Consider the following 23,143-nt stretch of genomic DNA (forward strand, 5'->3'; position numbering starts at 1 on the left):
CCTCCTGCGTGGGTGGCTGGGAGGTGGCTGGGACTCTAATACTTGAGCGTCACCTACCGCCTCCCAGAGTGCACGTTGCCAAAAGCCAGGATTCAGGCACCCTGAGTGACATCCTAACAGCTGAACCACATGTCCACCCCTGTGTTTCTTCTCTTGAGAAATGTCTACTCAGATGGTGTGCTCATTTATGACTGGAGTTCTTTATATATCGTAGCTAGTAACCCTTGTCAGAGAAGTGGGTTGTAAGTCCTTTGTCCCTTTCCATCAGGAGTGTCTTCCCTCAGGTGACTTCCCTCTGCTGTGCAGAAGCTTCTCAGTATCATATAGTCTGCTTTGTCTAGTTTTGCTTTTGTTGTTTGTGCTTTAGACTTTTCCCCTAGCTGTCACTGATCATGCTTATACCAATGTCTGGAAATGTTGCTCCTTTGTTTTCTTCGAGTACTTCGGTAGTTTCGGGTTTTGGTCTACTTTGGGTTGATTTCCTTGCATAGGGCAAGTGGCAGGGATCAAGTGTCCAATATCTACAGAAAGGTGTCCAGTTTGCCCACCACCATTTATTGAAGAGACTGCTTTCTCCAAAGTATGTCTTTGGTGCTAAGTCTGAAGAATTCTGGGGAGGGTGTTATAGTCAGTCGTCTGGCTTATTTCTGGGTCTTTCTTCCATACAAACTGGACAGTTGGGTATGTAGAGATGGGTCAACTGCAGCCCTTGCACTCAATATGCTTTCAGATGACATAGGGAAGAGGGCTTCACATGGCACTTTGCCTAGCAGAGTTGGGTTGGAAAATCCAAGGAAGAGAGGAAAGACTTAGAAGGTATTCCAAAGGCCTCATGGACCTAAGAGTCAGGGGCAGGATGTGGTGGGTGGCCAGAAGACGGCATTCCCAGGTTTGTGTGTGCATAGTATGATGGGGATGAGGAAGTTGCAAATAATGAGGCTGGCCCACCAAGCCCAGTCATCGATGATGTGAGGAGCATGGCAGAGGGGTTTTGAGGGTGCAGTTTTGAGGTTGGGGTACTCAGTACTGCTTTATGGAAGACAGCTTTTTTGCTAGCTCAGGAGTATTGTGAGAGGGAGAGGCTGAGGAGATGCCAGCCAGGAGGGACCTGCTGTAGAGAGCTGCATGATGGGGTTGATGGGTTGATGATGGAAAATCCTGTCTTGCCCAGACAAGGATTCCTTGTGATATGTCTGGGTGGCACTTATTCATGTTCTGACTGATCTGCCCCACCCCCCAGCACTGTCCCATATCCAGTAGCCAGCCTGTCTTCTTGAAATGGCTAAATAGGTGAAGGAGTGTCTGCTGGTGGGCAGAGGAGGGACAGGAGAGCAGGACCTGGTGACCTCTTGGCTGTGGACTCTGTCCTTGGCAGGCGCCTCCTTTCAGCCAGTCCTGTCTCTACCCTCTCCCTTGGGGTGGAAAGGCACCAGGTCCCCAGGATGGCCCTGTTTGTGCTGGGAGGTAGCAGGTGGGTATTGATGGCAGAACTGGTTCTCTTCCTGGCGGGCTGAGAAAGCACCTGAGGACTATGATAGACCTTGTGGGGAGAGCTGGCTTCTTGCCTAGACAACCTGGCTGTGGGACAGAACTCAGATCCAAGCTGAGCTCCCATTTCCAGTCTATGTTCTCTCTACCACAGCAGGCCTGGGGATGTCTGTCCTGGAGGTGGGGTTTGGGATTCACTTCAGCAACTCCTGGATTATGGCTCACACTCCTTATGCTTTGCTCTAGGTCAAGTTCCTGTGGAGAGAGGTAAGCGAGAGAAAGAAGCAGAGGCACTAGGGTCCCAGATATCCATTCATGGATACCATGTTGGAAACCAGAGCCCCAATCCAGCAGAGGAGCAGCCACCATGGCCACGAGGTAGTTTCCCTCTTCCATTCCATCTGCTGTGCCCTGCTTCTCTCTACCAAGGAAAGTTCCCTCTCCCTCTACCCCAGGCCCTCTGTCCCTCTACCAAGGCTCCTGATGCTTTTTTCTCTCCCTGTTCCAGGGCAGCCTGTGGTCATCAGGCTTTGGGATGAAGCTAGAGGCCGTTACCCCATTCCTGGGGAAGTACCGCCCCTTTGTGGGTCGCTGCTGCCAGACCTGTACACCTAAGAGTTGGGTAAGTGATGCCAGGGCCAAGTCCCACTGTGGGAAGCTTGGGGTAGCTTGCTTTTGGGGGCCACAGCTCCCAGAAAGCTGCTCCTTTCGTGTCCTTCCAAGCTGGGTCCCTCCCCAATGCAGGCCTCTGCATTTGTCTTTTAGGACTGTGGGTAAACAGATGTTGGTTGTGTTTGGAGTTGTGGCTCCCAAGTCCAGGAGAGTGGGATAGGGAATCTCAGAGGGGCCCAAGAGGAAGTGGGGCTGTGTCTAACCCTGCCTGCCTGGGTCCTGTTGAGTGTGGAAACATCAATCACTCCAACTTTGCAGTGCTTAGCACGTGCTTGGAGACATCTCGAGGGTCCATACAGTGTGCAGGTGCTGAGGGGGCCCAGTTTGGACTGACATCCAGTCTGTGCATCCCCTGTGGTTGATGGCAGAGGTCATTCTATACAGGTTGTGGCACTGACATCTCTTGCAAAATGCTGGGTAGTGCTGTTTCCTGGTAGACTTAACAGACCTCTGGGCCCAGCCCAGGGTGCTAGGGCAGGGCCTCTCCTTTGCCACTTCCCAAGGACCCCCAGGACATGCTGTCCATGCATGTCTCCTGCAGGAGTCCCTCTTCCACAGAAGCATCATGGACCTGGGCTTCTGCAACGTGATCCTGGTGAAGGAGGAGAACACCAGGTAGTGGGGGCAGGGTGGGCCCTGCTTTGTACTGCCCCTGTGTCCTGCCACAAATCCATGGTCAGGAGAGGCAGATGGTGGCTCTTTGGTTTGCAGCTCCTCCTGTGACATTGAGTGTCTGGCCCTCAGCTGAAGACCCTGCTCAGCACAGGGAGAGGTGGGGTGGGGTACAAGAGGGGCAGATGGCTTCTGCTCCCACTCCACGCTAAGCCAAGCTCAGGTGTTTCTGGGATGTGGCTATGGATATAATCCCTGCCTCCCTGCCTGATGGAACAGCCCCCAAGGGCCCCAGTGGAACTGGAGCTTCCCAAGCCGACTTCCCCCTGCTCTGTGGGCTATGCCTAGGTTCCGGGGCTGGCTGGTCCGGAGGCTCTGCTATTTCCTGTGGGCCTTGGAGCAGCATATTCCACCCTGCCAGGATGTCCCGCAGAAGATCCTGAGAAGCACTGGGTGAGAATGCAGGGACCCAAGTCCAACAGGCATCACGGGGGTCCATTAGGGAATGATGAAAGCTCTAGGCAGGGTGGCTGAGGAGCCTGGTGGAGCAAGGCTTCTGAAATGTTGGCTTTGCCTGGCCCTTCTCAGAGGAGGGTGCAGGCTGGAGACAGTGCCCCAGATAACTTGGGCCACTCCAGCCTGACAGCACTCTCCCTTCTTCCCATATTGGTCACAGGGTGCAGAACCTGTTCTTGGGGAGGGCCCCCGCAGGGGCTGGGGAAGGCCAGGTGCCCGACCTGGTGAAGAAAGATGTGCAGCGTATCCTGGATCACATCCAGGCTCCGCCCCGCCCTTTCCTTCTCAGGTAAAGCTGCTAAGGGGACGTGTGTGTCCTTTAGAAGCTGGGCCTGGGAAAGGCTAGATTTACCTTCTGGGCAGCCAGAGGGCATTTACCAGAACAGGCCGCAGCCCACTGTCACTACCTGCCTCCTCTCCCCTCTAAGCTCCTGTTAGATGCAGGGTCCTGGTCAAGGGGACAGGATTGAACCGAGATACCCACACCTGTAAAAATGAAGAAGAATATCAGAGAAGAGAGAGGGAGTTGTAAGCCAGGGCCAAAAGGAGCCAATGTTGGAGGTAGAAGAATTGGTGGAGGGTAGGAAGGGAGGTGGAGGGGATGATTCTAGAGGGAGCAGCAGCCCGGGGCAGGAAAAGGGCAGGGTGTGCTCAGAAGCTGGCAAGTGAGGGAGGCAGCTGCTGGAGATGCATTTGAGAAGACCCACCAGCTTGTAGTGAATCTCTGAGGGAAAGGTTTCAGACATGGCTGATAACTTGACTAAGGTTGGAAGCAGAGCCCAGAGGGTCCCATGCACGGCTGCTGGGCCAGGTGAGCTGTGATGGTGACAGAGTAGAGAAGGAGCACCTGCAGAGACCGTGGTGACCAATTCTCCTCACTGGAGGGTTAGATGGCAGGGGTGGGCGGTGGGGAAAAGAGGAATTGCAGGACAGCCCTATTTCTGGCCCGTGGCTGGTGGCACATATAGAGGCGCACAAGATGGAGAAGTGAATTTGGCTTCAGAAGGATGCTTTGACATAAAGTCTCAGTTCTTGCCATGCTGTGAGACAGTGAGAAGGCAGGTGCATGTATGAGTCAAACTCCTAAGAAAAGTGGGTCAGTGACAGACTTTGAAAAGTTTTAGCATACACATGTGTGAAGGTTTGCTTATTTATTTGATAGGCAGCATTACAGAGAGGAAGAGAGAGTTGTTCCATCTGCTGGCTTACTTTCCAAATGGCCACGATAGTCAGGGCTGGGCCAGGGTAAAGCCAGGGGCCAGGAGTGCCATCAGGGTCTCCCACATGTGTGCCAGGACCCAAGCACTTGAGGCCTCTTGCTGCTTTCCCTGGTGCATTAGCAGAGAGCTGGAAGTACAGCAGCCAGGACTTGAACTGGTACTCATAGGGTGCCACAGCATTGCAGGCAGAGATCTCACCTGATGTGCCACCACATGAGCCCCCAACTGGTCTTTGTAACCAAGGAAAGGAGGGCTCAGGGCTACATGTATCAGGAACCACTGGGATATTTATTGAGAAAGGACAGAAAGTAGAGGTTGTGGTGACCTGGACCAACCCTCCTCAGTGGCAAATGTTGATGCCTTCAGTGCTTTGACCTGGCTGGCTACCTTTACGCCAGCTAGCACCCCTTCTCCACTGGCTCCCCCTGGCCTTGCAGAGGTTCCTGGGCTCATTGTGGTAAAAAGGCCCTTGGGAAACAGTGTGGGTATAGCACCCTGCTGCCTGCCCGCCCTGTGCACCTAAGCTGCTGCATGGTGCTGCAGCCACACCTACTGGCTGCCCAGCTCCCTTGTGAGGGCAGTCCTCCTGGGAACATATGGCGCTTGCCATGGCCTGCCCAGACTGCTGTTTCACACACTTTACCACTAGTGCCACATTTCATGCTTTGTGGAGCTATGGAAGCCATCATTTGGGGACTTGCTGTTTGCATGTGCCATTTGTCCTTGGGCAGGGCTGCTCCCTCTGCCCCTTTGCAGCCCTCACTGGGACATTTGTCCCTGTACCTCTCCCCTTCCCTTCTCGGATCACTGACCCTTCCCGCTTCCTCTGTCTTCACCAGCAGTTTGTTTAGATGAGGCTGCATCCTGCCTAAGCAGTCTGGATCCTCTGATGGGCAATGGAGGTCTTGGTGTGCCAGGACCACTACTTCACAGCCAGCTCTACTGCCAAGCCGTCCCAGAGCCTGTCTGTGCCATTGGACAATGACCATACCTCCCTCAGTGTGGTGCTGTGGGGCCATGGGTCATGCTGGCCACAGCTCAGATCCTGTGTCCTTCTGCAGGCTGTTCAGCTGGGCGCTGCTGTGGCTCCTGAACCGCCTCTTCCTGAATGTGCAGCTGCACAAGGGCCAGATGAAGATGGTCCACAAGGCAGCACAGGCGGTGAGGCTTCGGCCCTGGGGTAGGATGGCGGCAGCAGAGACTGGGGCCAAGCTCTGGAGTCCAACCAGCCCCGTCAGCTGCTGGGAAAAGCCACTACTCTCGGGTGACCCTGTCCCTGTGTCTCACGGCCCTGCTCCCACAGGGCTTCTGCTAACATCTTTTCATCATGGTCTTCACAGCCATGACGTCAGTGCATTACCTTAAAAGTTGTCGGAAGGCTGCTCTGCTTTATGGGAAATATGCTCAGAGAAAGAAGTCTTTCCTGAGCCTTCCCTCATCTCCTTCTACACCCTGCCATGCTGTTCTGGGGCTGGAGGCACTGGGGCTTGGCTTCTGGGGACTCAAGGCTGGCGGCAGGCTGACATTTCCCTCTGGATTTCCCTGGAGCAGGGCCCGCCACTCGTATTCCTCTCTACGCACAAGTCACTCCTGGATGGGCTCCTGCTGCCATTCGTTCTGCTCTCCCAGGGGCTGGGCGTGCTCCGTGTGGCGTGGGATCCCCGGACCTGCTCCCCAACCCTTCGGTAAGAGCCCCATGCCTCCAGACAGCTGTGGCAAGGGCCCTCTCCCTGGCACCTCTGCTTCAGCGGAGTGGCAGCTTTGCCTGCGGGGCTCACAGGGAGCCACCTAGGGTCACCTGGCTGCAGGTATTCAGGCAAGATGCAGGCTGGCCCTGGGTGGGCTTGGGTTGTCATTGGCCTTGGCTCAGTCCCACCTCAAGAGTCCCTGCCCTCAATAGACTCTGCTGTGTGCCCCACAGAGCTCTGCTGAAGAACCTTGGGGGGCTTTTCCTGCCCCCAGAAGCCAACCTCTCCCTGGACAGCTCTGAGGGGGTCCTGGCAAGAGTTGTGGTGCGTGCAGTAAGTACCCCTTGAGTTAGGCGTGGGGCTGGGTTGAGGGTAGAGGGTCTATTTTTGGCTGTGGCCTTGATACCTACCCTCACTTCCTCCCATTCCAGGCCATGGAGCAGCTGCTGGTCAGCGGGCAGCCCTTGCTCATCTTCCTGGAAGAGCCCCCTGGAATCCTGGGGCCACGACTGTCAGCCCTTGGCCAAGCCTGGCTAGGACTGGTTATGCAGACCGTCCAGCTGGGCCTTGTCTCAGATGCCACACTGGTGCCAGTAGCCATCAGCTACGACCTGGTTCCAGATGTACCATGTGGCAGTGACCACGTGAGAGCCTCCTACCCCAGGGACTCTGAATAGACACAGCTACAGACAGGAAGCAGAATTGTGTGGCCGGTCAAGCCACCCTTAGGGCTGGGGTTGGAGCGTGTGTGTCCGTGCAAACGTGTCTTCCTATGTTGCCATCATCCTCTCATTTCATTCTGGAAAGACCCTGTAGGGATGGGTGGCTCCCAGTTCATGGATTAAAAAAACAGGAGCCTGCAGGGGGCAGAGCGTGCGTTAGGTTGGCCCTGAGATGAAGCTGAGCAGGATGGTGGCAGAGGGCGGCTCTGGCAGGGGGTAGTACTGAGGCGTGGGTGCAGCCCTCCCACTTTACCCTGCACCCTTATTCTCTTCTTTCCTGTAGGCCTCAGCCCCCTTGGGGCTGTGGACCGTGGTTCTGGCTGTCCTGCAGAGCCTGTGTAGCTGCTGGGGCAGCCGTGGCCGGGTCTGCATCCGAGTACACCTGGCCCAGCCCTTCTCCCTGCAAGTGAGGAGCCAGCTGGGTAGGGCAGGGAGTGCCTGCGGGTCTGTGCTGGTAGCATGGCCCTCTAGGACCTGCACGGACAGCATTGCCTGTCTTCGGTGGGTTTTGTGCAGGATTCCTGGCAGGCCAGGGCAAGCCATTTTCTTAGATGTACCTTAGATCTTCTTGTACTGGGCAGGAATACACCATCAATGCAAGAAGCTGCTGGAGCAGCAGGCAGACCCTGGAGCAACTGCTGCAGCCCATTGTGTTGGGCCAATGGTAAGAGCAGGGGAGTGAGCAGGTCCTGGGGCAAGGCAGGCAGCTCTTCAGCACCAGCTTTTGTGGAGAATGCTCCATCTCTCTGCAACATGCCAGCATGCAGTGGGGTTGTCTAGAACAAGGCCAGACCCTCGCCTTGTATAGCCTGCAGGGAGCTGTGGTGGCAGAAGTGTTCCTGTATTCTGGGGCTAGGAGGGAGAGATACTGTGACTTGGGGATAACCTTAGCTTCCCCCCAGTATTTCAGGTCTGGTTCTTCCTCTGATGTGTGTCTCTCTCCCAGCACCGTGGTCCCAGACACTGAGAAGGAGCAGGAATGGACCCCGGTCACCGCACCTCTCTTGGCCCTCAAGGAAGAGGACCAGCACCTGGTCAGGAGACTGAGCCATCACATCCTGAATGGTGAGGCAGACGGGCCTGCATAGTGCTCACTCTCTGTGGCTTGACCAGCCAGGGCTCTATGTTCTGAGTGAGCAATTGCACTCACACTTGGGACATCTGAAGAAGGGTGGAACGCACCCCCTGCCCCTAGGGCACACAGCTGGCTGCCTGGACAGAGTAGAAGCATCAGTGTAGAAGGAAGGTGCCTGCCTACAGCCACCCACCAGTCACAGGCACCCCCCTGAGCTCAGGTTTCCTTAGCCATGGCGGGGGAAAGGGGGATGGAATGGCATGAGGCATACAGCACAGGTCCTGCCCAGAGACCGCTCTGGCAGAACTTGGTGAATGTCTTCCCAGGTGCCCCTTTATGTTGTGGAGACTGCCTGGGGGGTGTGGAACTCTGCAAGATCTAGGGACAGTCCCTGAGCTCCTGGCCTGACTTAGAATTGGTGTGGCAATAGGCCTGCTCTCCCTGGGTGGAGCTGGGGCTGTGTGGCCGTTTAGACCTGGCCAGCTGATGTGACCGGTGTGGTCCTTCTGGTCCCAGCTGGCGTGGCAAGCTCTGCAGTGATGAGCACGGCCATCATGGCGACGCTGCTGCTCTTCAAGCACCAGAAGGTGAGGCGCTGTGTATGTGTGCATGGTGGGGGTCTAGGGGAGCTGGACAGGGGTGTGGCGCCTTGCTCAGCCCTGCTCGACCCGGTGTGATCTTGCCAGGGTGTGGTCCTGTCGCAGCTCCTGGGGGAGTTCTCCTGGCTCACAGAGGAGACACTGCTGCGGGGCTTCGACGTGGGGTTCTCTGGGCAGCTGCGGTGCCTGGTGCAGCACACGCTGAGCCTGCTGCGGGCGCATGTGGCCCTGCTGCGTGTCCACCAGGGGGACCTGCTGGTGGTACCCCGGCCCGGCCCAGGCCTCACACACCTGGCACGTCTGAGTACCCAGCTGCTGCCCGCCTTCCTGAGCGAGGCTGTGGGTGGTAAGTCCTGAGGGCCAGGGAAGGGCAGGGTGTGTGCAAGAAGCCAAGGGGAATAGCTCCCCTTTCCCCCATCTCCCCTAGCCTGTGCTGTGCGAGGGCTGCTGGCAGGCAGGGTGCCGCCAGAGGGGCCCTGGGAGCTGCAAGGCATAGAGCTCCTGAGCCAGAAAGAGCTGTACCGCCAAATCCTGCTGCTGTTGCACCTGCTGCCACAAGACCTGCTGCTGCTGCAGGTCAGGCCTCTCCCCAGGCGGCCCCGAGACTGGGGCCTGTTCCTTCCCTGCCCACTCCCACCCTGAGGCCCCTGCTGGTGGTGGGTCAGGCTCTTCCCTGTCTTTGGCCAGCCCCTGCCTAGAGGCTTGGTTCACTTAAGACTGCATGGTTCTTTTCTCCCCAGCCCTGCCAGTCTTCCTACTGCTACTGCCAGGAGGTGCTGGACCGCCTGATCCAGTGTGGGCTCCTGGTTGCTGAGGAGGTAGACACAGAGCATCCGGCCTGTGTGTGCTGGGGCAGGGCGGGCTGCAGGGGAGCAGCCCCTTCCTTGGGGGACAGGGAGAGCAGGGTTGTACCTATAGCACTGTGCCCCCCGGGCTGTGGTGTGCCTGGGGCAGGACAGGACCCCCACACTTCTGCCGCCCATTCCAAGGCCTGTAGCCCTTGAAGAGTGGGTACTCCTTTCCTGCAGCCCTCAGACTGGCCTGGTCTGGCATGGACTAGCCTCCTTGTGGGCTCCCTAGACAGTTTGACTACCTTGACCTACACAGTTCACATCTGTTTGGCGTTGGGCTATTCCCTGGCCAACCTGTCAGGGACCAATAGCTCCAATGACCCCCAGACCCCAGGTTCCCGGCCAGCCTGTGACACAGGGCGCCAGCGTTTGAGTGGCAAGCTACTGTGGAGACCAAGTGGCGACTTTACAGACAGTGACAGTGATGACTTTGAGGAGGCTGAGGGCCGGTACTTCAGGGTATGCTGGGAGGACTTGCCAAGAGGAGGAGCTTGGAGGGGGTAGTGGGGGGGCTGCCCTCACCTGCTTGTCCTCCTGCAGCTCAGCCAGCAGTCTCGCTGCCCTGACTTCTTCCTCTTCCTCTGCCGCCTGCTCAGCCCGCTGCTCAAAGTCTTTGCATTGGCTGCAGTCTTCCTGCACCAGGGCCAGCTGCCTGACACGGGTAAAAGCTTCCCTTCCCTGCAGGCCCTGGGGCCGGGCCTCTGCCCATGCCAGACCCTGGGTTGAGGCTCGGTCTTGTCTCTCCCAGAGTCGGGCTACACGGAGCAGCTGTTTCAGTTCCTGCAGGCCACTGCCCAGGAAGAAGGGATCTTTGGTGAGTCCCAAGCAGCTGGCCCTGGCTCCCACAGGTTAGTGGGTGGCTGCTGCCCCCTGTTGGGCAGTGGTGGCTCAGCCCCAGGAAGGAGAGCTGCAGAGGGACAGTCCTGGGCCCTCCCCCTGCTCTTTCCCTGGGTGGTTCCTCCTGTGTCCTGGGGCTTCCAGCCATCCCTTGCTTTAACATTCACTTTTGTCTTCCTTCCAGAGTGTGTGGACCATAGGCTTGCCATGAGTGCCATCTGGACTTTCAGAGACCTGGGGGTAAGGTGGACAGTGTCCCGTCATCGTATTCCCCAAGCTCCATCCCCAGATGGAGCTGCTCAGGGAAACCACAGGGCTGGCCTTGGTGACACTTCGTTAAGATGCAGGGAAATACCTGCTGTTTCCAGGAGTTGTGGTGGCAGGTGGCTGGGAACTGGATGATGTCCCTGTCTTTCTTGGTCTCAAACCACTGGTTCCTACTCCCAAGTGGGGTGAGTTTTGGTTGGAGAGATTGGGCAGGGTTTGCACCCACACACTGAGACCTGAGGACTTTGTGGACTTCGTGGGAGACAGGCTGGGTCCTTGTGGGTACAGTCTCCATACTGTGGATGCTCAGGCCATGTCTCCTGCACAGGTGCTGCAACAGACACCTGGTCCCACAGGCCCCGTGCTCCACCTGGCCCCTAAGTTTGAATGCCGAGACAATCAGGACAAGCTGGAACAGTTCATCCGGCAGTTCCTCTGCAGCTAGACCTGGCAGGAGGTGAAAAGCCCACTGGCCTCTCAGCCCCGGGACACAGCCATGCCCTGAGCCAGGTGACAGAGGTGGCAGTGGCTGCAAACCCTTAGCTGGACTCTACAAAATCTTCATTGTTTGACCACCCTTTATCCCTCGCTGTCTCCATCCTTTGTTTTGATAAACAGGGTCTGGGCAAGTCCTCTCCCAAGCTGTCTCGTTGGTATGCCTGTGTAGTTTGCTGCACCTGTTTCCCTGTCTTATCCACCAGCCCAGCCCTGAGACAAAGCAGAAGCCCACAGCCACTCTGGTAGGACACATTTATTAAGGAGAGCTCCACCTTCCCCCTCTGCACCTAGAAGAACTGCAGGGCAGCTGGCAGCAGCCCTCGGCTGGCACTGGGCTTTCCCCTGTGCTCTGCTGGTTTGGGGTGGGAGCCGCCCTCTTGTCTGACGGCCTGAGCCTGCACGCCCCATCACACCACCTTGTTGACAATCACACCAAGTTCTTCAATCTCACACTGGACCTCGTCGCCTTTCTGTAAGAGTAGGCCACAAGGGTTTCAGGCTCAGTCCCGACTCACACATGGACACGCAGGCCTGCATCACTCACATCTGCACTGAGCCCACCAGGCCTTCTGGGTCCCCTCCTTGCTGCCATTCCTCCTCTTAGCAAACCCACCTTGAGAAACACAGGTGGTTTCCTGAACATGCCAACACCAGGGGGCGTCCCAGTCAGGATGACATCCCCTGGGTAGAGGGTGACGAACCTGGGACAAAGCAGAAGGGCCAGGTGAGACCAGGGACAGAAGGCCTGGCTGAGCCTGCAGGTGGGTGGCCAGGTAGGGCAGGGCTAGCCGTGCTGGCGCTGTACTCACTGGGAGACCCAGGCTATCAGCTCTTCCGTCTTGAACACCATCTGGTTGGTGTTGCTGCTCTGCATCACCTCCCCGTTGACCCGGCAGGAGATGTTTAAGTTGTGTGGATCTGAAATGTAAGAGCTTAGACGTTCCCCTTCCCTGCCTCCAACTTGCCCCCACTTTCAGGCAGGCTGTATGACCTGTGAGGTCTAAGAGCTTCGAATCTCTGTCCACCTTGGCTCTGTAATTGTCTGGGAACCTTCTTCTACAGACACTGGCTGGCCTCCTTAGGTGTCCTAACACCTGCCCATAGTCACTGGAAGAGTGAAGTAGAGGAGAGTCCAGACTGAAGAGAGAAGGAAGGTTAGTGTTCTTGCCTTACAAGGTGGACAGCAGTCCACAGCAGAAGCTGATAGAGCAGGAGTGACAGCAGGGCAGTGACAGCCCCTTGCCTGCAGGTAGGGGATGGCCTGCTCAGGACGTTCTCCTGACTCACCTGCACTTGGCACTCTGGGCGTCGGCGTTCGTGCTCTGCCCCCTTAAGTACAACAGCCAGAATGCCTGCCAGCCTTTCTGTGAGCGCTGACTACATGGGGTGCTGGGAAGCCTGGTGCACTGGGTATCCCACTGTGGCTCTGCTCCTGGCCCTTGTGTTCCTGGCTCTCGCTGTGCCCTTGCTGTTATGTTCACACAGTAACTGCACTCGTGCTGTTCTGTGTAACCTCCTCCACCTCTGCAGTTGTGTCCCCTTGAGAGCTTGGGGGCTAAGTCTTGCCCTCCACAGAAGCAGTGTGGCAAGGGCCCTAGAGAAGGTGGGCTCTGAATGTAGCTGAACTGCCACTCCTGATCCCTGGGGTGCTGCTGTGTCCTCACACAGCTCTCTGTACAAGGACAGGCACACATGGCAAGGACCTGGGACCTACCTGCCACACTGTCCTTGGTCACCAAGGCAGGGCCCAGGGGACAGAAGGTGTCAAAGGTTTTCCCCAGCAGCCACTGCTTTCCATTGCGTTTCGTTTGCCAGTCTCGAGCGCTCACATCCTGAGCCACTGTGAAGCCAGCCACATGAGCCATAGCATCTGTGGCCTATAAGGGCACAGGGGATTGGGCTAATTAGACTACAGGTGACACCAGGCTTAGTGGATGATAAAGCTTATCACAGAGAAGGCAGGGGTAGTGGGCTAGGGCAAGGGCAGGGCTGTCAGGAAGCAGGCGGGCAGTGACCACTTCCCAGGACCTGGGACAGTTGGCACCCCTGTGGTTGGGCAGCAGTAGGAGCCTCTGGTCTCAGAGATCCGCCTCACCTTGATGTGTTTGCCTTTCTTCCCAATGATCACAGCGAGCTCCACCTCCCAGTCTACCTCCTGTTGAGCGGGAGAGGGGCAGTGAGCTGCAGGGGCCATTCCCGTGTGCAGAGAATATGCAGCAGGCCTCAGGGCCAGGCCTCCACACCTGCCAGGAAGCACAGCTCAGGGAATGGCCCGATGCAAATCATGGCACTGCTCCAAGCTTTGGGTGGTGGCGGGCACGCTGCTGGGGGAAGACACAGTCCAATATTGCGACCCCAAGGCCAACAAGGCTGGGAGATTTAGTTCCAAAGTCACCCTTGATAGCTGCAACAGAGTCAACACCAACCACTAACAGCTCCCAGCAATTACCCCTGCTGTGCACTCAGCAGTATTAGTGCCGAAATCGATCAACTCATTTTAGTGATAAAAGGTATCATAAAATTAAGTGTGGGCAAAGGAACTGGATATGAAATTCACAAAAGAGGAAATATACATGGCCTCAAACCATGACAAACATTCTCTGCTAAGCAAAATAGGTACCCTTTGGCCTTCACACTGGCTGCTGTTTCTAATGGCAGTAACTACAACTGGTAGAACACCTGACCTGTAGATGTTGGTCTAAGACAACCCCCACTGAATGGTTTATTCCAGGTCCAAGATTCCTACAAGGTCATGGGCAGAAAGCAAGGAAGTGTTCAAGGGAGGGGGTGATGTTTGGAGCAGTGGTTAGGATATTGCTTAGGTCACCCACACCTCAATGGAGTGGCTGGGTTTCATTACTGGCTCTGCTGCTGATTTCAACGGCTTGCTAACATGGACCCTGGGAGAAGGCGGGTGATGGTCCAAGCATGTAGTTCCCTGCTGTCCTCAGTGAAGACACCCCGAATGAACTCTGGTCTCCTGGCTTTAGCTTGGTCCAGCTCCAACCATCATGGTATTTGAGGAGGGAAATCAGAGGCTAGCAGATGTCTGTCTCTGCTTTTCAGATGAACCACACAGAAGTGTAAGAAGGGCATGAAGTCAGAACAGGGAAGACAGCTTCTTCACAGAATGCCAGCTGGTCAGAGTATAGAAAACTCTAACCCCTAGGGCAAGTCAGGCAAGGATGTCCACAGGCCTTCTGGATGAAGAGCTGTGACCCAGTGAGACAGTCACATGTTCCTCAACCGCCACCCACAGGCCACTCACTCATTACAAGGATGAAGACACACCGTGGAGAGGCCTAGAAAAACAGCAACTAAAGCCGCTGGCTCAGCTGTGACCATCTGACATGAGCCTCACCAAGTACACAGCACCTCCTGTGCCAAACTCCAGCTCCAGCCCCCCAACAGTGTGTAGGCTGAAGCTAACCTTCATGAGGACACATGACAAATGCAGGGAACTTGGCTACATCCTGCAAAACGTCAGCGCCCTGAGCATGTTACAGGGCAGGCCGGCTGAGACCCAGTGGGCCACCCAAGGCTAGCCTACGGTCTGCTGCTCCTGTTCTTATTGATGCCAGAGAAAGAGAGAAAATCAATCGCATCTGCTGGTTTATTCCCACAAGGACTGGAGTCAGGGGCCAGGAATTCCATCCAGGTTTCCCATGTGGGCGGCAGGCTCCCGAGTACATGAGCCATCACTGCTGCTCAGGGTCCACGTTAGCAAGAGGCTGGAATCTGGAGCTGGAGCTGGGACTCAGACCCAGAAGCTCTGACGTGGAAGCTATTATGTCTAGGCCAAACACTTGCCCACCTCCGCCTGTCTGCAGTTTTCCAACTGGACCACTGCCATGTTCACTTACACATCACAGCCTTGGTGGCTTTCACTCTGCGACAGCAGAGCTGCATGGTTGCCACACAGGCCATATGGCATCCAGAGCCCAGTATGCATTCATTGACCTTTTAAGAAACAGTAGAGCCCTCTTCTAAATTAAAATCACAAGAGACATAATCGAAATGTACGGCCTTGAAGAATCCTAGATCAACAAATAAGACAGCCAAATTAAAAGTCCCCTCAGGAGCTGGTGCTATGGTATAGCAAGCTAAGCCTCCACCTGTATCCCATATGGGAGCTGCTATGCATCTCAGCTACTCCACTTCTAATCCAGCTCCTTGCTGATGGCCTGGGAAGGCAGAAGATGTCCCAAGTCCTTGAGCCCCCCCTTGCACCATGTGGGAGACCTGGAAGAATCTTCTGGCTTCAGATCAGCTCAGCTCAGCTCTGGCCATTGGGACCATTTGGAAAATGAACCAGCAGATGGAAGACTGACTGTTGCTCCTTCTCTCTGTAACTCTGCCTTTGCAATAAAAATAAATCTTCAAAAAAAAAAAAGTTACCTTTGGACCAACGGTGAGTACTGCTGGTTAGGAATGGGCCATGGATTAAACATAACTTATGTTAATTTTCTTAGTTGGGCGGTGGTATGACTAGGCAGGCCACTGTCCTTATTAGAGATGCATGCTTAAGTTTCCATGAGTGAATTGTCTTAATATCTTCAACTTCCCGTCAAAGGGACATATACAAGCGTATGTGTACATGTGTATGTATATGTATTAAATACACACATACACATATATGTATATTCATGTGAGGAGAGAGGGAAAAAGATACAGCAAGATAAATCAGGTGTTCATTCTACTATTGTTTTCAATTCTCCTAGTTTCCAAAACCTTTTCCTTTTTTTTTTCATATTTATTAATTTGGTAGTCACCATTCTACACCCCAGCAAGAGACAGGGTCTCCTGAAGGCTGTAGGCCGAGCTTGGGGTGCCCTCAGTGGCTGGGGAGGGCAGCGGACAGGCACCCACCTGGCTCTCTTGTGGGAGGACCACGTCATCGTAGGGCCCCACGATGGAGCTGCCAAACTTGCTGAAGATGATGGGCTCCTTGGGCACGGGCACGTTCTGTTCCTTGCAGTGATCCACGTAATTCAGACCCACGCACACCACTTTGTCTGGCTTCGTGACGGGGGCCAGGAAGGTCACCTCCGACCGGGGCAAGACTGGCAACCGGGCGGCCAGGGCTCTGCAGGGAGCAACCAGGAGAGATGGGCCAGCTGGGGCAATCCCGAGGCAGCTACAAGTTTTGATATTTTTTATTGAAACGTATTTTCATTTTATTTGAAAGAGAGAGTGAGAGAGATCTTCCATCTACTCGTTCATTTTTCAAATGCCCACAGTAACCAGGGTTGGGTCAGGCTGTGCCAGGAGCTCGATCCAGGTCTGCCACGTGGTTGGCAAGGGCCCAAAGACTTCAGCTGTCATCCGTTCCCTCCTGGGGTGCACGTTGGCAGGGAACTGGATGGGAAGCAGGGGAGGCTGCACTTGAACTAGTCCTTGGATAAAGGACACAGGCATGCCAACCAGCACCTTCACTGTTCTGCCAAACACCCATTCCAGGTTTGTTCTTTAAAATACAGAGTGGGGAACACTTTCTGCCAAGGGCCCTTTGGCCATTTACAACTTTATTCATGGGCCACATAAAATCAAACCTTAAAAAATGAGCCTGGTGTAGTTACTGAGTCCCTGCCCTGGCACGGCCTCACCAAGTGACCTCCCTGCCCCTCTCCTAGATCTGAACCCCGGATCAGAGTCAGGATCGGTGTGCCAATCAAGCCCTGCCACCGCCCTCTGCCAGCAAAGCACTATTCGTTATCTATCCAGTGCTCATTTTCCTTACCCCATTAGGTACTTCAGGTCCCAGTCAGATGGCTCAAAAGACACGTGGGAATACAAGGAGCAGGCTGTCACCCTTTGGTGACTGTCTCCTTCCCTGGGTGCACATGACAGCACCTGGCTCCTACATGTACCTTCTTTCTTTCTAACTGAACATCACTCAGCACCTCTCCATGGAGAGCAGCTGCTACCTTGTTCACAGCTCCTAACTATTGTTCACGAGACCATGCCCAGTTCCCTATGAGGGGCACGGAAATTGTGTCTAATCTTGGGAACATGGTGTCACTGACTCCCAAAACTGATCAGGTAAAGTGGTTTTCATCTGCTGTTCACGCACCCTCTGACCAAATTCCACAGGGCTTCTGGCTTCAGGGCCACCTCCAGCTCCTGGCCCAAACCCAGGTGTCCTGGGGAGAAGCTGACTGTAGAGCTCTCTCCTCTAAGGAGCCAAAGGCCTGGAAGATTCCTCCAGCTCCAAGCTGCCTGGAAGGACCCCTGGGTTGCCTTCCCTGCCCTCAGTTTCCCTCTGTGTAAATGGAGGATATTATGTAAGTTTTCTAAGGTTCTTAACTAAAAGCACAAGTGAGAAAGGAGAGGTGAGGGGACCCTACTTCTTTGTGAAAGATTCTCCTGCTGGAGAGGTGGGGCAACAGTCCGGCTGTTTTACCTTCTGGCCACTGCAAGGGTGGCCTCTCCCTCCTCCAGGAACTGTAGCATCGTCTTGGGGAGCCTGGGATCAAAGGCGTTGAGGTCGATGACCCCGCCGCCCTCCTCAGACTCCAGACCCAGGCACGGCTCCGCCAGGTGAGAAGCCTGAAACTGCACCAGTCTCATGCTTCTGGAAGGTTGCAGGGGCCACTTCCGAGCCTGTAGCAGAGCTGTGAGCAGCCTCCTTCCACCAGACACCAGCATCAGCACCTTCGGGGCACGGGATGGGAGGTGGGGATAGGGGTGGGGAGTAGAACCTAGAGGAAAAAAGGATCCCTCAAGTTCCTCAGCTACAGCTCTGGCTCCTTGCCCCAGCAACCACATGCGAGTGTTCCCAATACAGAATCACTTCAACCTACTGGCAACTTTTATGTGCCATACACAGCGAGACCTAAGCCCAGGGCTTCCAGTATGCCTGCAATCAGTTTCTGGAAAGTTCACCCTGTGCCTGGCACACTGCAGGTGCTGGGGGACGCGGGGCAGGGAAGCCTGCCTCAGGATAGCCCATCTTGCTCTCATGGGAAATAGATGTCAACACCAATATGAGTCACAGATTGTGGGACTGGTGCCTTGATGCTGACTAGGTGGTGCGGGCTGAGCTGCCGCCGAGAGGCAGGGGTGGTTACAAGCATGGCGCCCAGCATGGGCAAGCAGCCACTGCTAGAACTGGTGTCCTGGCTGCCGCTGGTCATTTCCTAACACTAACTCGATCGTGCTACCTTCTTATTTAAGTGGGTCTCTCACTGTAGAGCTCTGGATCTTGGGCCCAGAAGACCCTCTTGATTCCCTGTTGAACAGGCAGCTGTGAGAAGCTAGAGCTTTGCTTTCCTTACTTGGAAAAACTTAATGACTGTCAGCGGGAAACAAGGTCAGTCACACATTCCCACTTCACCTGGGAGTGCTTACAGGGTCAGGGTCCTGTTTCTTTCTTTCTTTTTTATTTTTTTTAGGCTCCTGTTTGCACTCCAGTGCTACTAAAGACAAACCTCACTGTCTCATTCTGATCTTAAGTCTTAGTCTTAAGCCTGGCCTCCCCCTCTAAACCACACGGATTCTTCCCGGGGATGGCGCCTTTGAAACCAGAGACTTCAAGGCATCATCCCTGCTGACTTACACAACCACCAACTGTGCCGTGGGCAAAGGCTGTTGGAGGCAAAGTGCACGCATGACCTGGCACTCTGCCTGCTAAAGCGGCAGGAAACGGTCCCATCACAGGCCAGCTCATGGGCTCTGCCTACAGTATCTGATTTAATTCTCTCAGCAACTGTGGAAGTCAGGGACTGTATGCTCCAATAACAGATGAAAAAACTAGGATTTGATGAGGATAAGGGATTTGCCCAAGGTCTCAGGGTCAGAGAGTTAGAAGGGGAAAGAGCCAGGATGTGAATCCTAGCCCGGATGACACTGAAGTCCTTGGTTCAGTAGCTGGATGCTTCCCAAATCAGTTCAGTTACAAGACACCCACCCTCTCCCGACCCCAGGGCACTTTAACTAGAAGGTTGTGTTGAGAAGCAGAGGCTTCTGCCTGGCACGGAGCACTACTATAAGCCTCGTAAAACTGTGAGCCGCCAGGCGGCCACTACCTCGGAGGTCAGCCTGCTCACCTGCTCTCCACGATGACCACAACCTCACCCTGGCTCTGGCCCTTCCCACATGACAGGCACCCGCAGGTGCCTTCCGCCCAAGGGAGCATTAGGGCTTAGAGGTGAAGGTCACCTGCCAAGCTCCCAGTTGGAAAATAGCCGCTGTTTCTCTGCAGTAAGCCCTGGGCAGAACGGACGGAGATCGGCCCAACTCGGCCAACGGATCCTTAAGCAAAAAGGCAGCGGCGACACGCGGTGGAGGCACAGCAAGCTGCAGCCTGGTAGGCCCTCAGTTTCCCTCTGTGTCCCGACTGGCTCCCTGCAATCAGAAGGGGCCGCACTGTCCTAGAAGGGGCCGCACCGTCCTTGAGGCCACAAACAGCTGGGGAGTTACGTCCGGTCCTGCCCTCGGCGACACCCTCCCCTCCGAGCCCAGCCCCCGTCTACCTGGCCTTGGCGGGCGGTGCTGCCAGGCGCCCTGCGCCGGAGGGCTAGCTCTCGCGAGCTGGAAGAGAAGGCGAGGGGCGCCTGGGCACCGGCAGCCCTGACCGCTGGTGCCAGCCCGCCCCGCTGCACCTGCACCTGCACCCGCAGCTCGGGGCCGCGACTCCTTGGATCAGGCGGGCACCGCGGGCGCGCCCGGCGACGTCACGGAGCAATGGCCACTAGGCCGCCTCTTTCTGTCCCGGAAGAGACAACCCTGAGGGCGGGCCCAGCGCCTGCAGGTCCTCCGGGCGTTCCTTCCGGCCTCGAGAGTGACGCCCAGCGCCTGAGGAGCAGTTTACCCCGAGACACTCGGGCTCGGGGTTCACCCGGACTTGAAAGGAAACCTGTTGGAAATGCAGCGTCCCTGGCCGAGCCCTGCTTCTCGGCCAGGCCAGTGGTGGCATCCAGTGTTCTTGAGAAGGGGAAGGGCGATTGCGCCTGTTCCACTTACCGGGTGTCCGAGACCAGAAGGGCTGTGCCCCAGGATGGCATAGGCAGCCAGCAGGTGTATCACAGCTCCCCAGGCTTGTGGCACGGGAAGACGTAGCAGGGGCGCTGGGCAGGAGGCCCTCAGATTATTCAAGGCAGACTATTCACTACGCGTCCTGCAGTTTGGTTCTGATCTAAGCACATGGAAGACATTTCCTACATCAGTTAAGGGGCAGCATGCGACTCCTGCATCCCATTTCGGAGCGCCTGGGGTTTGGCTCCCCCTTTCGGCTGCCCAGGCAGCAAGTGTCGACTCAGGTCGTTGGGTCCCTGCCACCCAGTTTGGGGAGAGCTGTACTGACGGGAGCCGACTTCCAGCATTGCCGGCTTTTAGGGAATGAAGCAGAAAATGGAGACATCTCTCTTGCTTCCTCCCTCCTTCCCTCTCCTCCACCCCACTCTTCAAACAAGTAAACATAAGGCAGACCATGGCCAGACAGTTTTTGAAAATGCTCTGGCTCTGGCCACGCCTTCAAGGCGGGAGGGTAAGGGCACAGCCAGGGGAGCAGGGTGGTGGAGTGTGGCAGACAGTGAGCGGGCAGTTGCGGGCAGGGTGAGGGGAGGAGAGGCTACAGTGACGACAGGAAGTGGACAGGTCCCTGGGTAGCTAGCATAGCTATTCATGGGGTCTGGGCCCCGAGGGGGGAAGGGCAGGGAGAGGGCAGGTCTGGGGAGAGGATGATGAGCCCCATTTTTGATGCATGCCATGTGCCTGTGGGAGAAAGAGTATTTCCAGATGGGCAGTTGGAGACGTGGGTCTGGAACTTGGGGCTCACACGGTTTGAAGGAGGAGGTCATATTAGATGGGAAATGGGACCCACAGGGATGACTGGGATGAGGGGGGATGTGCTGGAGAGAATGGTACAAACTGATCACCAAGCCATGGGTCCCAAATGCAGGTTACAGACTGGCAGAAAACGTTTAGAAAGCATATACCTGTTAGGAAAATATGTGTGCTGGGTGGCGGTATAATAGGCCAATCCTAACCCTGTGGCTCCAGCATCCCAAATGGGCCCAGTTTGTGCACCGGCTTCTCCAGTGCTGACCCTGCTCCTTGCTTGTGGCCTGGAAAAGCAACAGAGGATGGCCCAAGTCCTTAGGCCCTGCACTCATGTGGGAGAGCAGACTCCTGGCTTCAAATGTTGTGGCCATTTGGGAGTGAACCAGAGATTGGAAAATCCCTGTCTCCTTCTCTTTCTGTAAATTTACCTTTCAAATATAAATATTTACAAAAGAAAACATGCATGCCAATACCTGAGGGGTCTTAAAAAGTTCATAGGAGGGGCCAGCACGATATCCTAGCACCTAAAGTCCTTGGCTTGAATGCACTGAGATCCCATATGGGTGCCGGTTTTAACCCCAGCCACCCCACTTCCCATCCAGCTCCCTGTTTGTGGCCTGAGAAAGCAGTTGAGGACTGCCCAGAGCCTTGGGACCCTGAACCTGTGTGGGAGACCCAGAAGAAGCTCCTGGCTCCTGCTTTGGATTGGCATAGCTCCAGCCTTTGCGGCCACATGGGGAGTGAATCATCAGACAGAAGATCTTCCTCTCTATATATCTGACTTTGCAATAAAAATAAATAAATCTTTAAAAAAGAAAGTTCATAGGGAATGCATAAAACATATGCTTTAATTCTATTTTTTAAAAAGATTTATTCAGTTTATTACAAATCCTCTTTGATGAAATACTTGTTCAAAGTTTTCAAATCATTTAAAAAATTAGATGGCTTTAATATTATTTAATATTGACTTTTGAGAGTTCTTTATACAAGAAACTTCAAAAAGTCTGTAGAAAATAGAATTAAAGGGCCTGGCGGCGTGGCCTAGCGGCTAAAGTCCTCACCTTCAACACACCAGGATCCCATATGGGTGCCAGTTCTAATCTCGGCAGCCCCATTTCCCATCCAGCTCCCTGCTTGTGGCCTGGGAAAGCAGTCAAGGACAGTCCAAAGCTTTGGGACCCTGCACCCGCATGTGAGACCCAGAAGAAGCTCCTGGCTCCTGGCTCCTGGCTTTGGATCAGCACAGCACCAGCCATTGCGGTCACTTGGGGAGTGAATCATCGGAAAGAAGATCTTCCTCTCTGTCTCTTCTCCTATCTGTATATCTGCCTTTCCAATAAAAATAAATAAATCTTAAAAATTAGCATATGAAAGAATGCTTAGTCATTAAGAAAATGTAGATTATAGCCACAGTATGAGGCCACTGCCTACCTGGCATGGCCAAACTGATTACACTAAGTATTGGCAAGAAGCAACTAGAACTCCACACTGCTGGTGGGATTATCAATACTGCAGCTGCATTGGAAAAGCATTTGGCAGCACTTTAAAATGCCTGAGCAGGGACAGCCACTGTGGCACAGCAGGTCCTGTGTGTTGCACCAGTGTTCCATACTCGGCTGCTCTGCTTCCGATCTGGCTTCCTGGGAATGCATCTGGCAAAGTGGTGGAGGATGGCACAAGTGCTTGGGCCCTTGGGCCCCTACACCCATGTGGGAGCCCGTGGCTCTTGGCATCAGACCGGTCCAGCTTGTAGTCATCTGGGATGGAATATTCTCTCCCTCCATTCCCCTTTTTGTAACTCTATCTTCCAAATAAGTAAATCCTTTAAGAAGGGGGGGCAGCACAGTAGCCTAGTGGCTAAAGTCCTCACCTTGCATGCGCTGCCAGGATCCCATATGGGCACCGGTTCATATCTTGGCTGCTCCACTTCCCATCCAGCTCCCTGCTTGTGGCCTGTGAAAGCAGTCAAGGATGGCCGTATACCTTGGGATCCTGCACCTGCGTGGGAGACCCAGAAGAAGCTTCTGACTCCTGGCTTTGGATCAGCCCAGCTCTGGCTGTTGCGGCCAACTGGTGAGTGAACCAGCAGATGGAAGATTTTTCTGTTTCTCCTTCTCTCTGTTTATCTGCCTTTCCAATTAAAAAAAAAAAAACTGCTTAAAACTGCATCTGTCACGTGATGTAGCTATTTTATTCCTGGATCTTGAGTTTCATCTCAGTTCTGTTCTTCCCTCAAAAGAGGGAAGGTTAAGAAATCCCCCCACCCTTGGTGTTCCAGGAAACAGCTTCCAGAAAGCACCACTCTTTCCCATGGG

At 54.9% G+C, this 23,143-nt stretch overlaps 2 protein-coding genes across 6 annotated transcripts in view; one reads left to right on the forward strand and one right to left on the reverse strand.

Annotated features, from left to right (window-relative positions):
* The window catches only part of GPAT2 (glycerol-3-phosphate acyltransferase 2, mitochondrial), a 123,645-nt gene extending 112,469 nt beyond the window's left edge, over nt 1-11,176 (forward strand). The window contains exons 2-22 of the mRNA XM_004590758.3: nt 1,735-1,866; nt 1,997-2,110; nt 2,702-2,775; nt 3,121-3,225; nt 3,449-3,577; nt 5,570-5,669; nt 6,060-6,193; nt 6,430-6,529; nt 6,628-6,840; nt 7,202-7,324; nt 7,500-7,582; nt 7,865-7,983; nt 8,510-8,580; nt 8,680-8,938; nt 9,020-9,168; nt 9,333-9,410; nt 9,771-9,902; nt 9,984-10,104; nt 10,192-10,257; nt 10,465-10,520; nt 10,876-11,176. Coding sequence (XP_004590815.2) covers nt 1,804-1,866; nt 1,997-2,110; nt 2,702-2,775; nt 3,121-3,225; nt 3,449-3,577; nt 5,570-5,669; nt 6,060-6,193; nt 6,430-6,529; nt 6,628-6,840; nt 7,202-7,324; nt 7,500-7,582; nt 7,865-7,983; nt 8,510-8,580; nt 8,680-8,938; nt 9,020-9,168; nt 9,333-9,410; nt 9,771-9,902; nt 9,984-10,104; nt 10,192-10,257; nt 10,465-10,520; nt 10,876-10,992 — 2,406 coding nt within the window. The 5' untranslated portion in view covers nt 1,735-1,803 and the 3' untranslated portion in view covers nt 10,993-11,176. The remainder of the gene's footprint in view (nt 1-1,734; nt 1,867-1,996; nt 2,111-2,701; nt 2,776-3,120; nt 3,226-3,448; nt 3,578-5,569; nt 5,670-6,059; nt 6,194-6,429; nt 6,530-6,627; nt 6,841-7,201; nt 7,325-7,499; nt 7,583-7,864; nt 7,984-8,509; nt 8,581-8,679; nt 8,939-9,019; nt 9,169-9,332; nt 9,411-9,770; nt 9,903-9,983; nt 10,105-10,191; nt 10,258-10,464; nt 10,521-10,875) is intronic.
* Nucleotides 11,177-11,283: 107 nt separating this feature from the next.
* On the reverse strand, nt 11,284-19,769 carry LOC101532156 (fumarylacetoacetate hydrolase domain-containing protein 2). Of its 5 annotated transcripts, none has more exons than XM_058667600.1 (8): nt 19,520-19,769; nt 17,449-17,699; nt 15,915-16,131; nt 13,141-13,200; nt 12,760-12,922; nt 11,855-11,963; nt 11,659-11,746; nt 11,284-11,515 (listed from the first exon to the last, which is right to left on the reverse strand). In XM_058667600.1, the coding sequence occupies exons 2-8, from the start codon at nt 17,691-17,693 to the stop codon at nt 11,453-11,455; spliced, it is 945 nt and encodes a 314-aa protein (XP_058523583.1). In that variant the 5' UTR covers nt 17,694-17,699; nt 19,520-19,769; the 3' UTR covers nt 11,284-11,452. The 5 variants fall into 5 exon arrangements, with proteins under 5 accessions (XP_058523583.1, XP_058523582.1, XP_058523585.1 ...); XM_058667599.1 differs by having other exon boundaries at nt 17,449-17,746; XM_058667602.1 differs by having other exon boundaries at nt 17,449-17,746; nt 19,649-19,755.
* Between the last annotated feature and the right edge of the window lie 3,374 nt (nt 19,770-23,143).

This window comes from Ochotona princeps, chromosome 8 (genome assembly GCF_030435755.1).
Source record: "Ochotona princeps isolate mOchPri1 chromosome 8, mOchPri1.hap1, whole genome shotgun sequence".
NCBI classification, from domain to species: Eukaryota; Metazoa; Chordata; class Mammalia; order Lagomorpha; family Ochotonidae; genus Ochotona; species Ochotona princeps.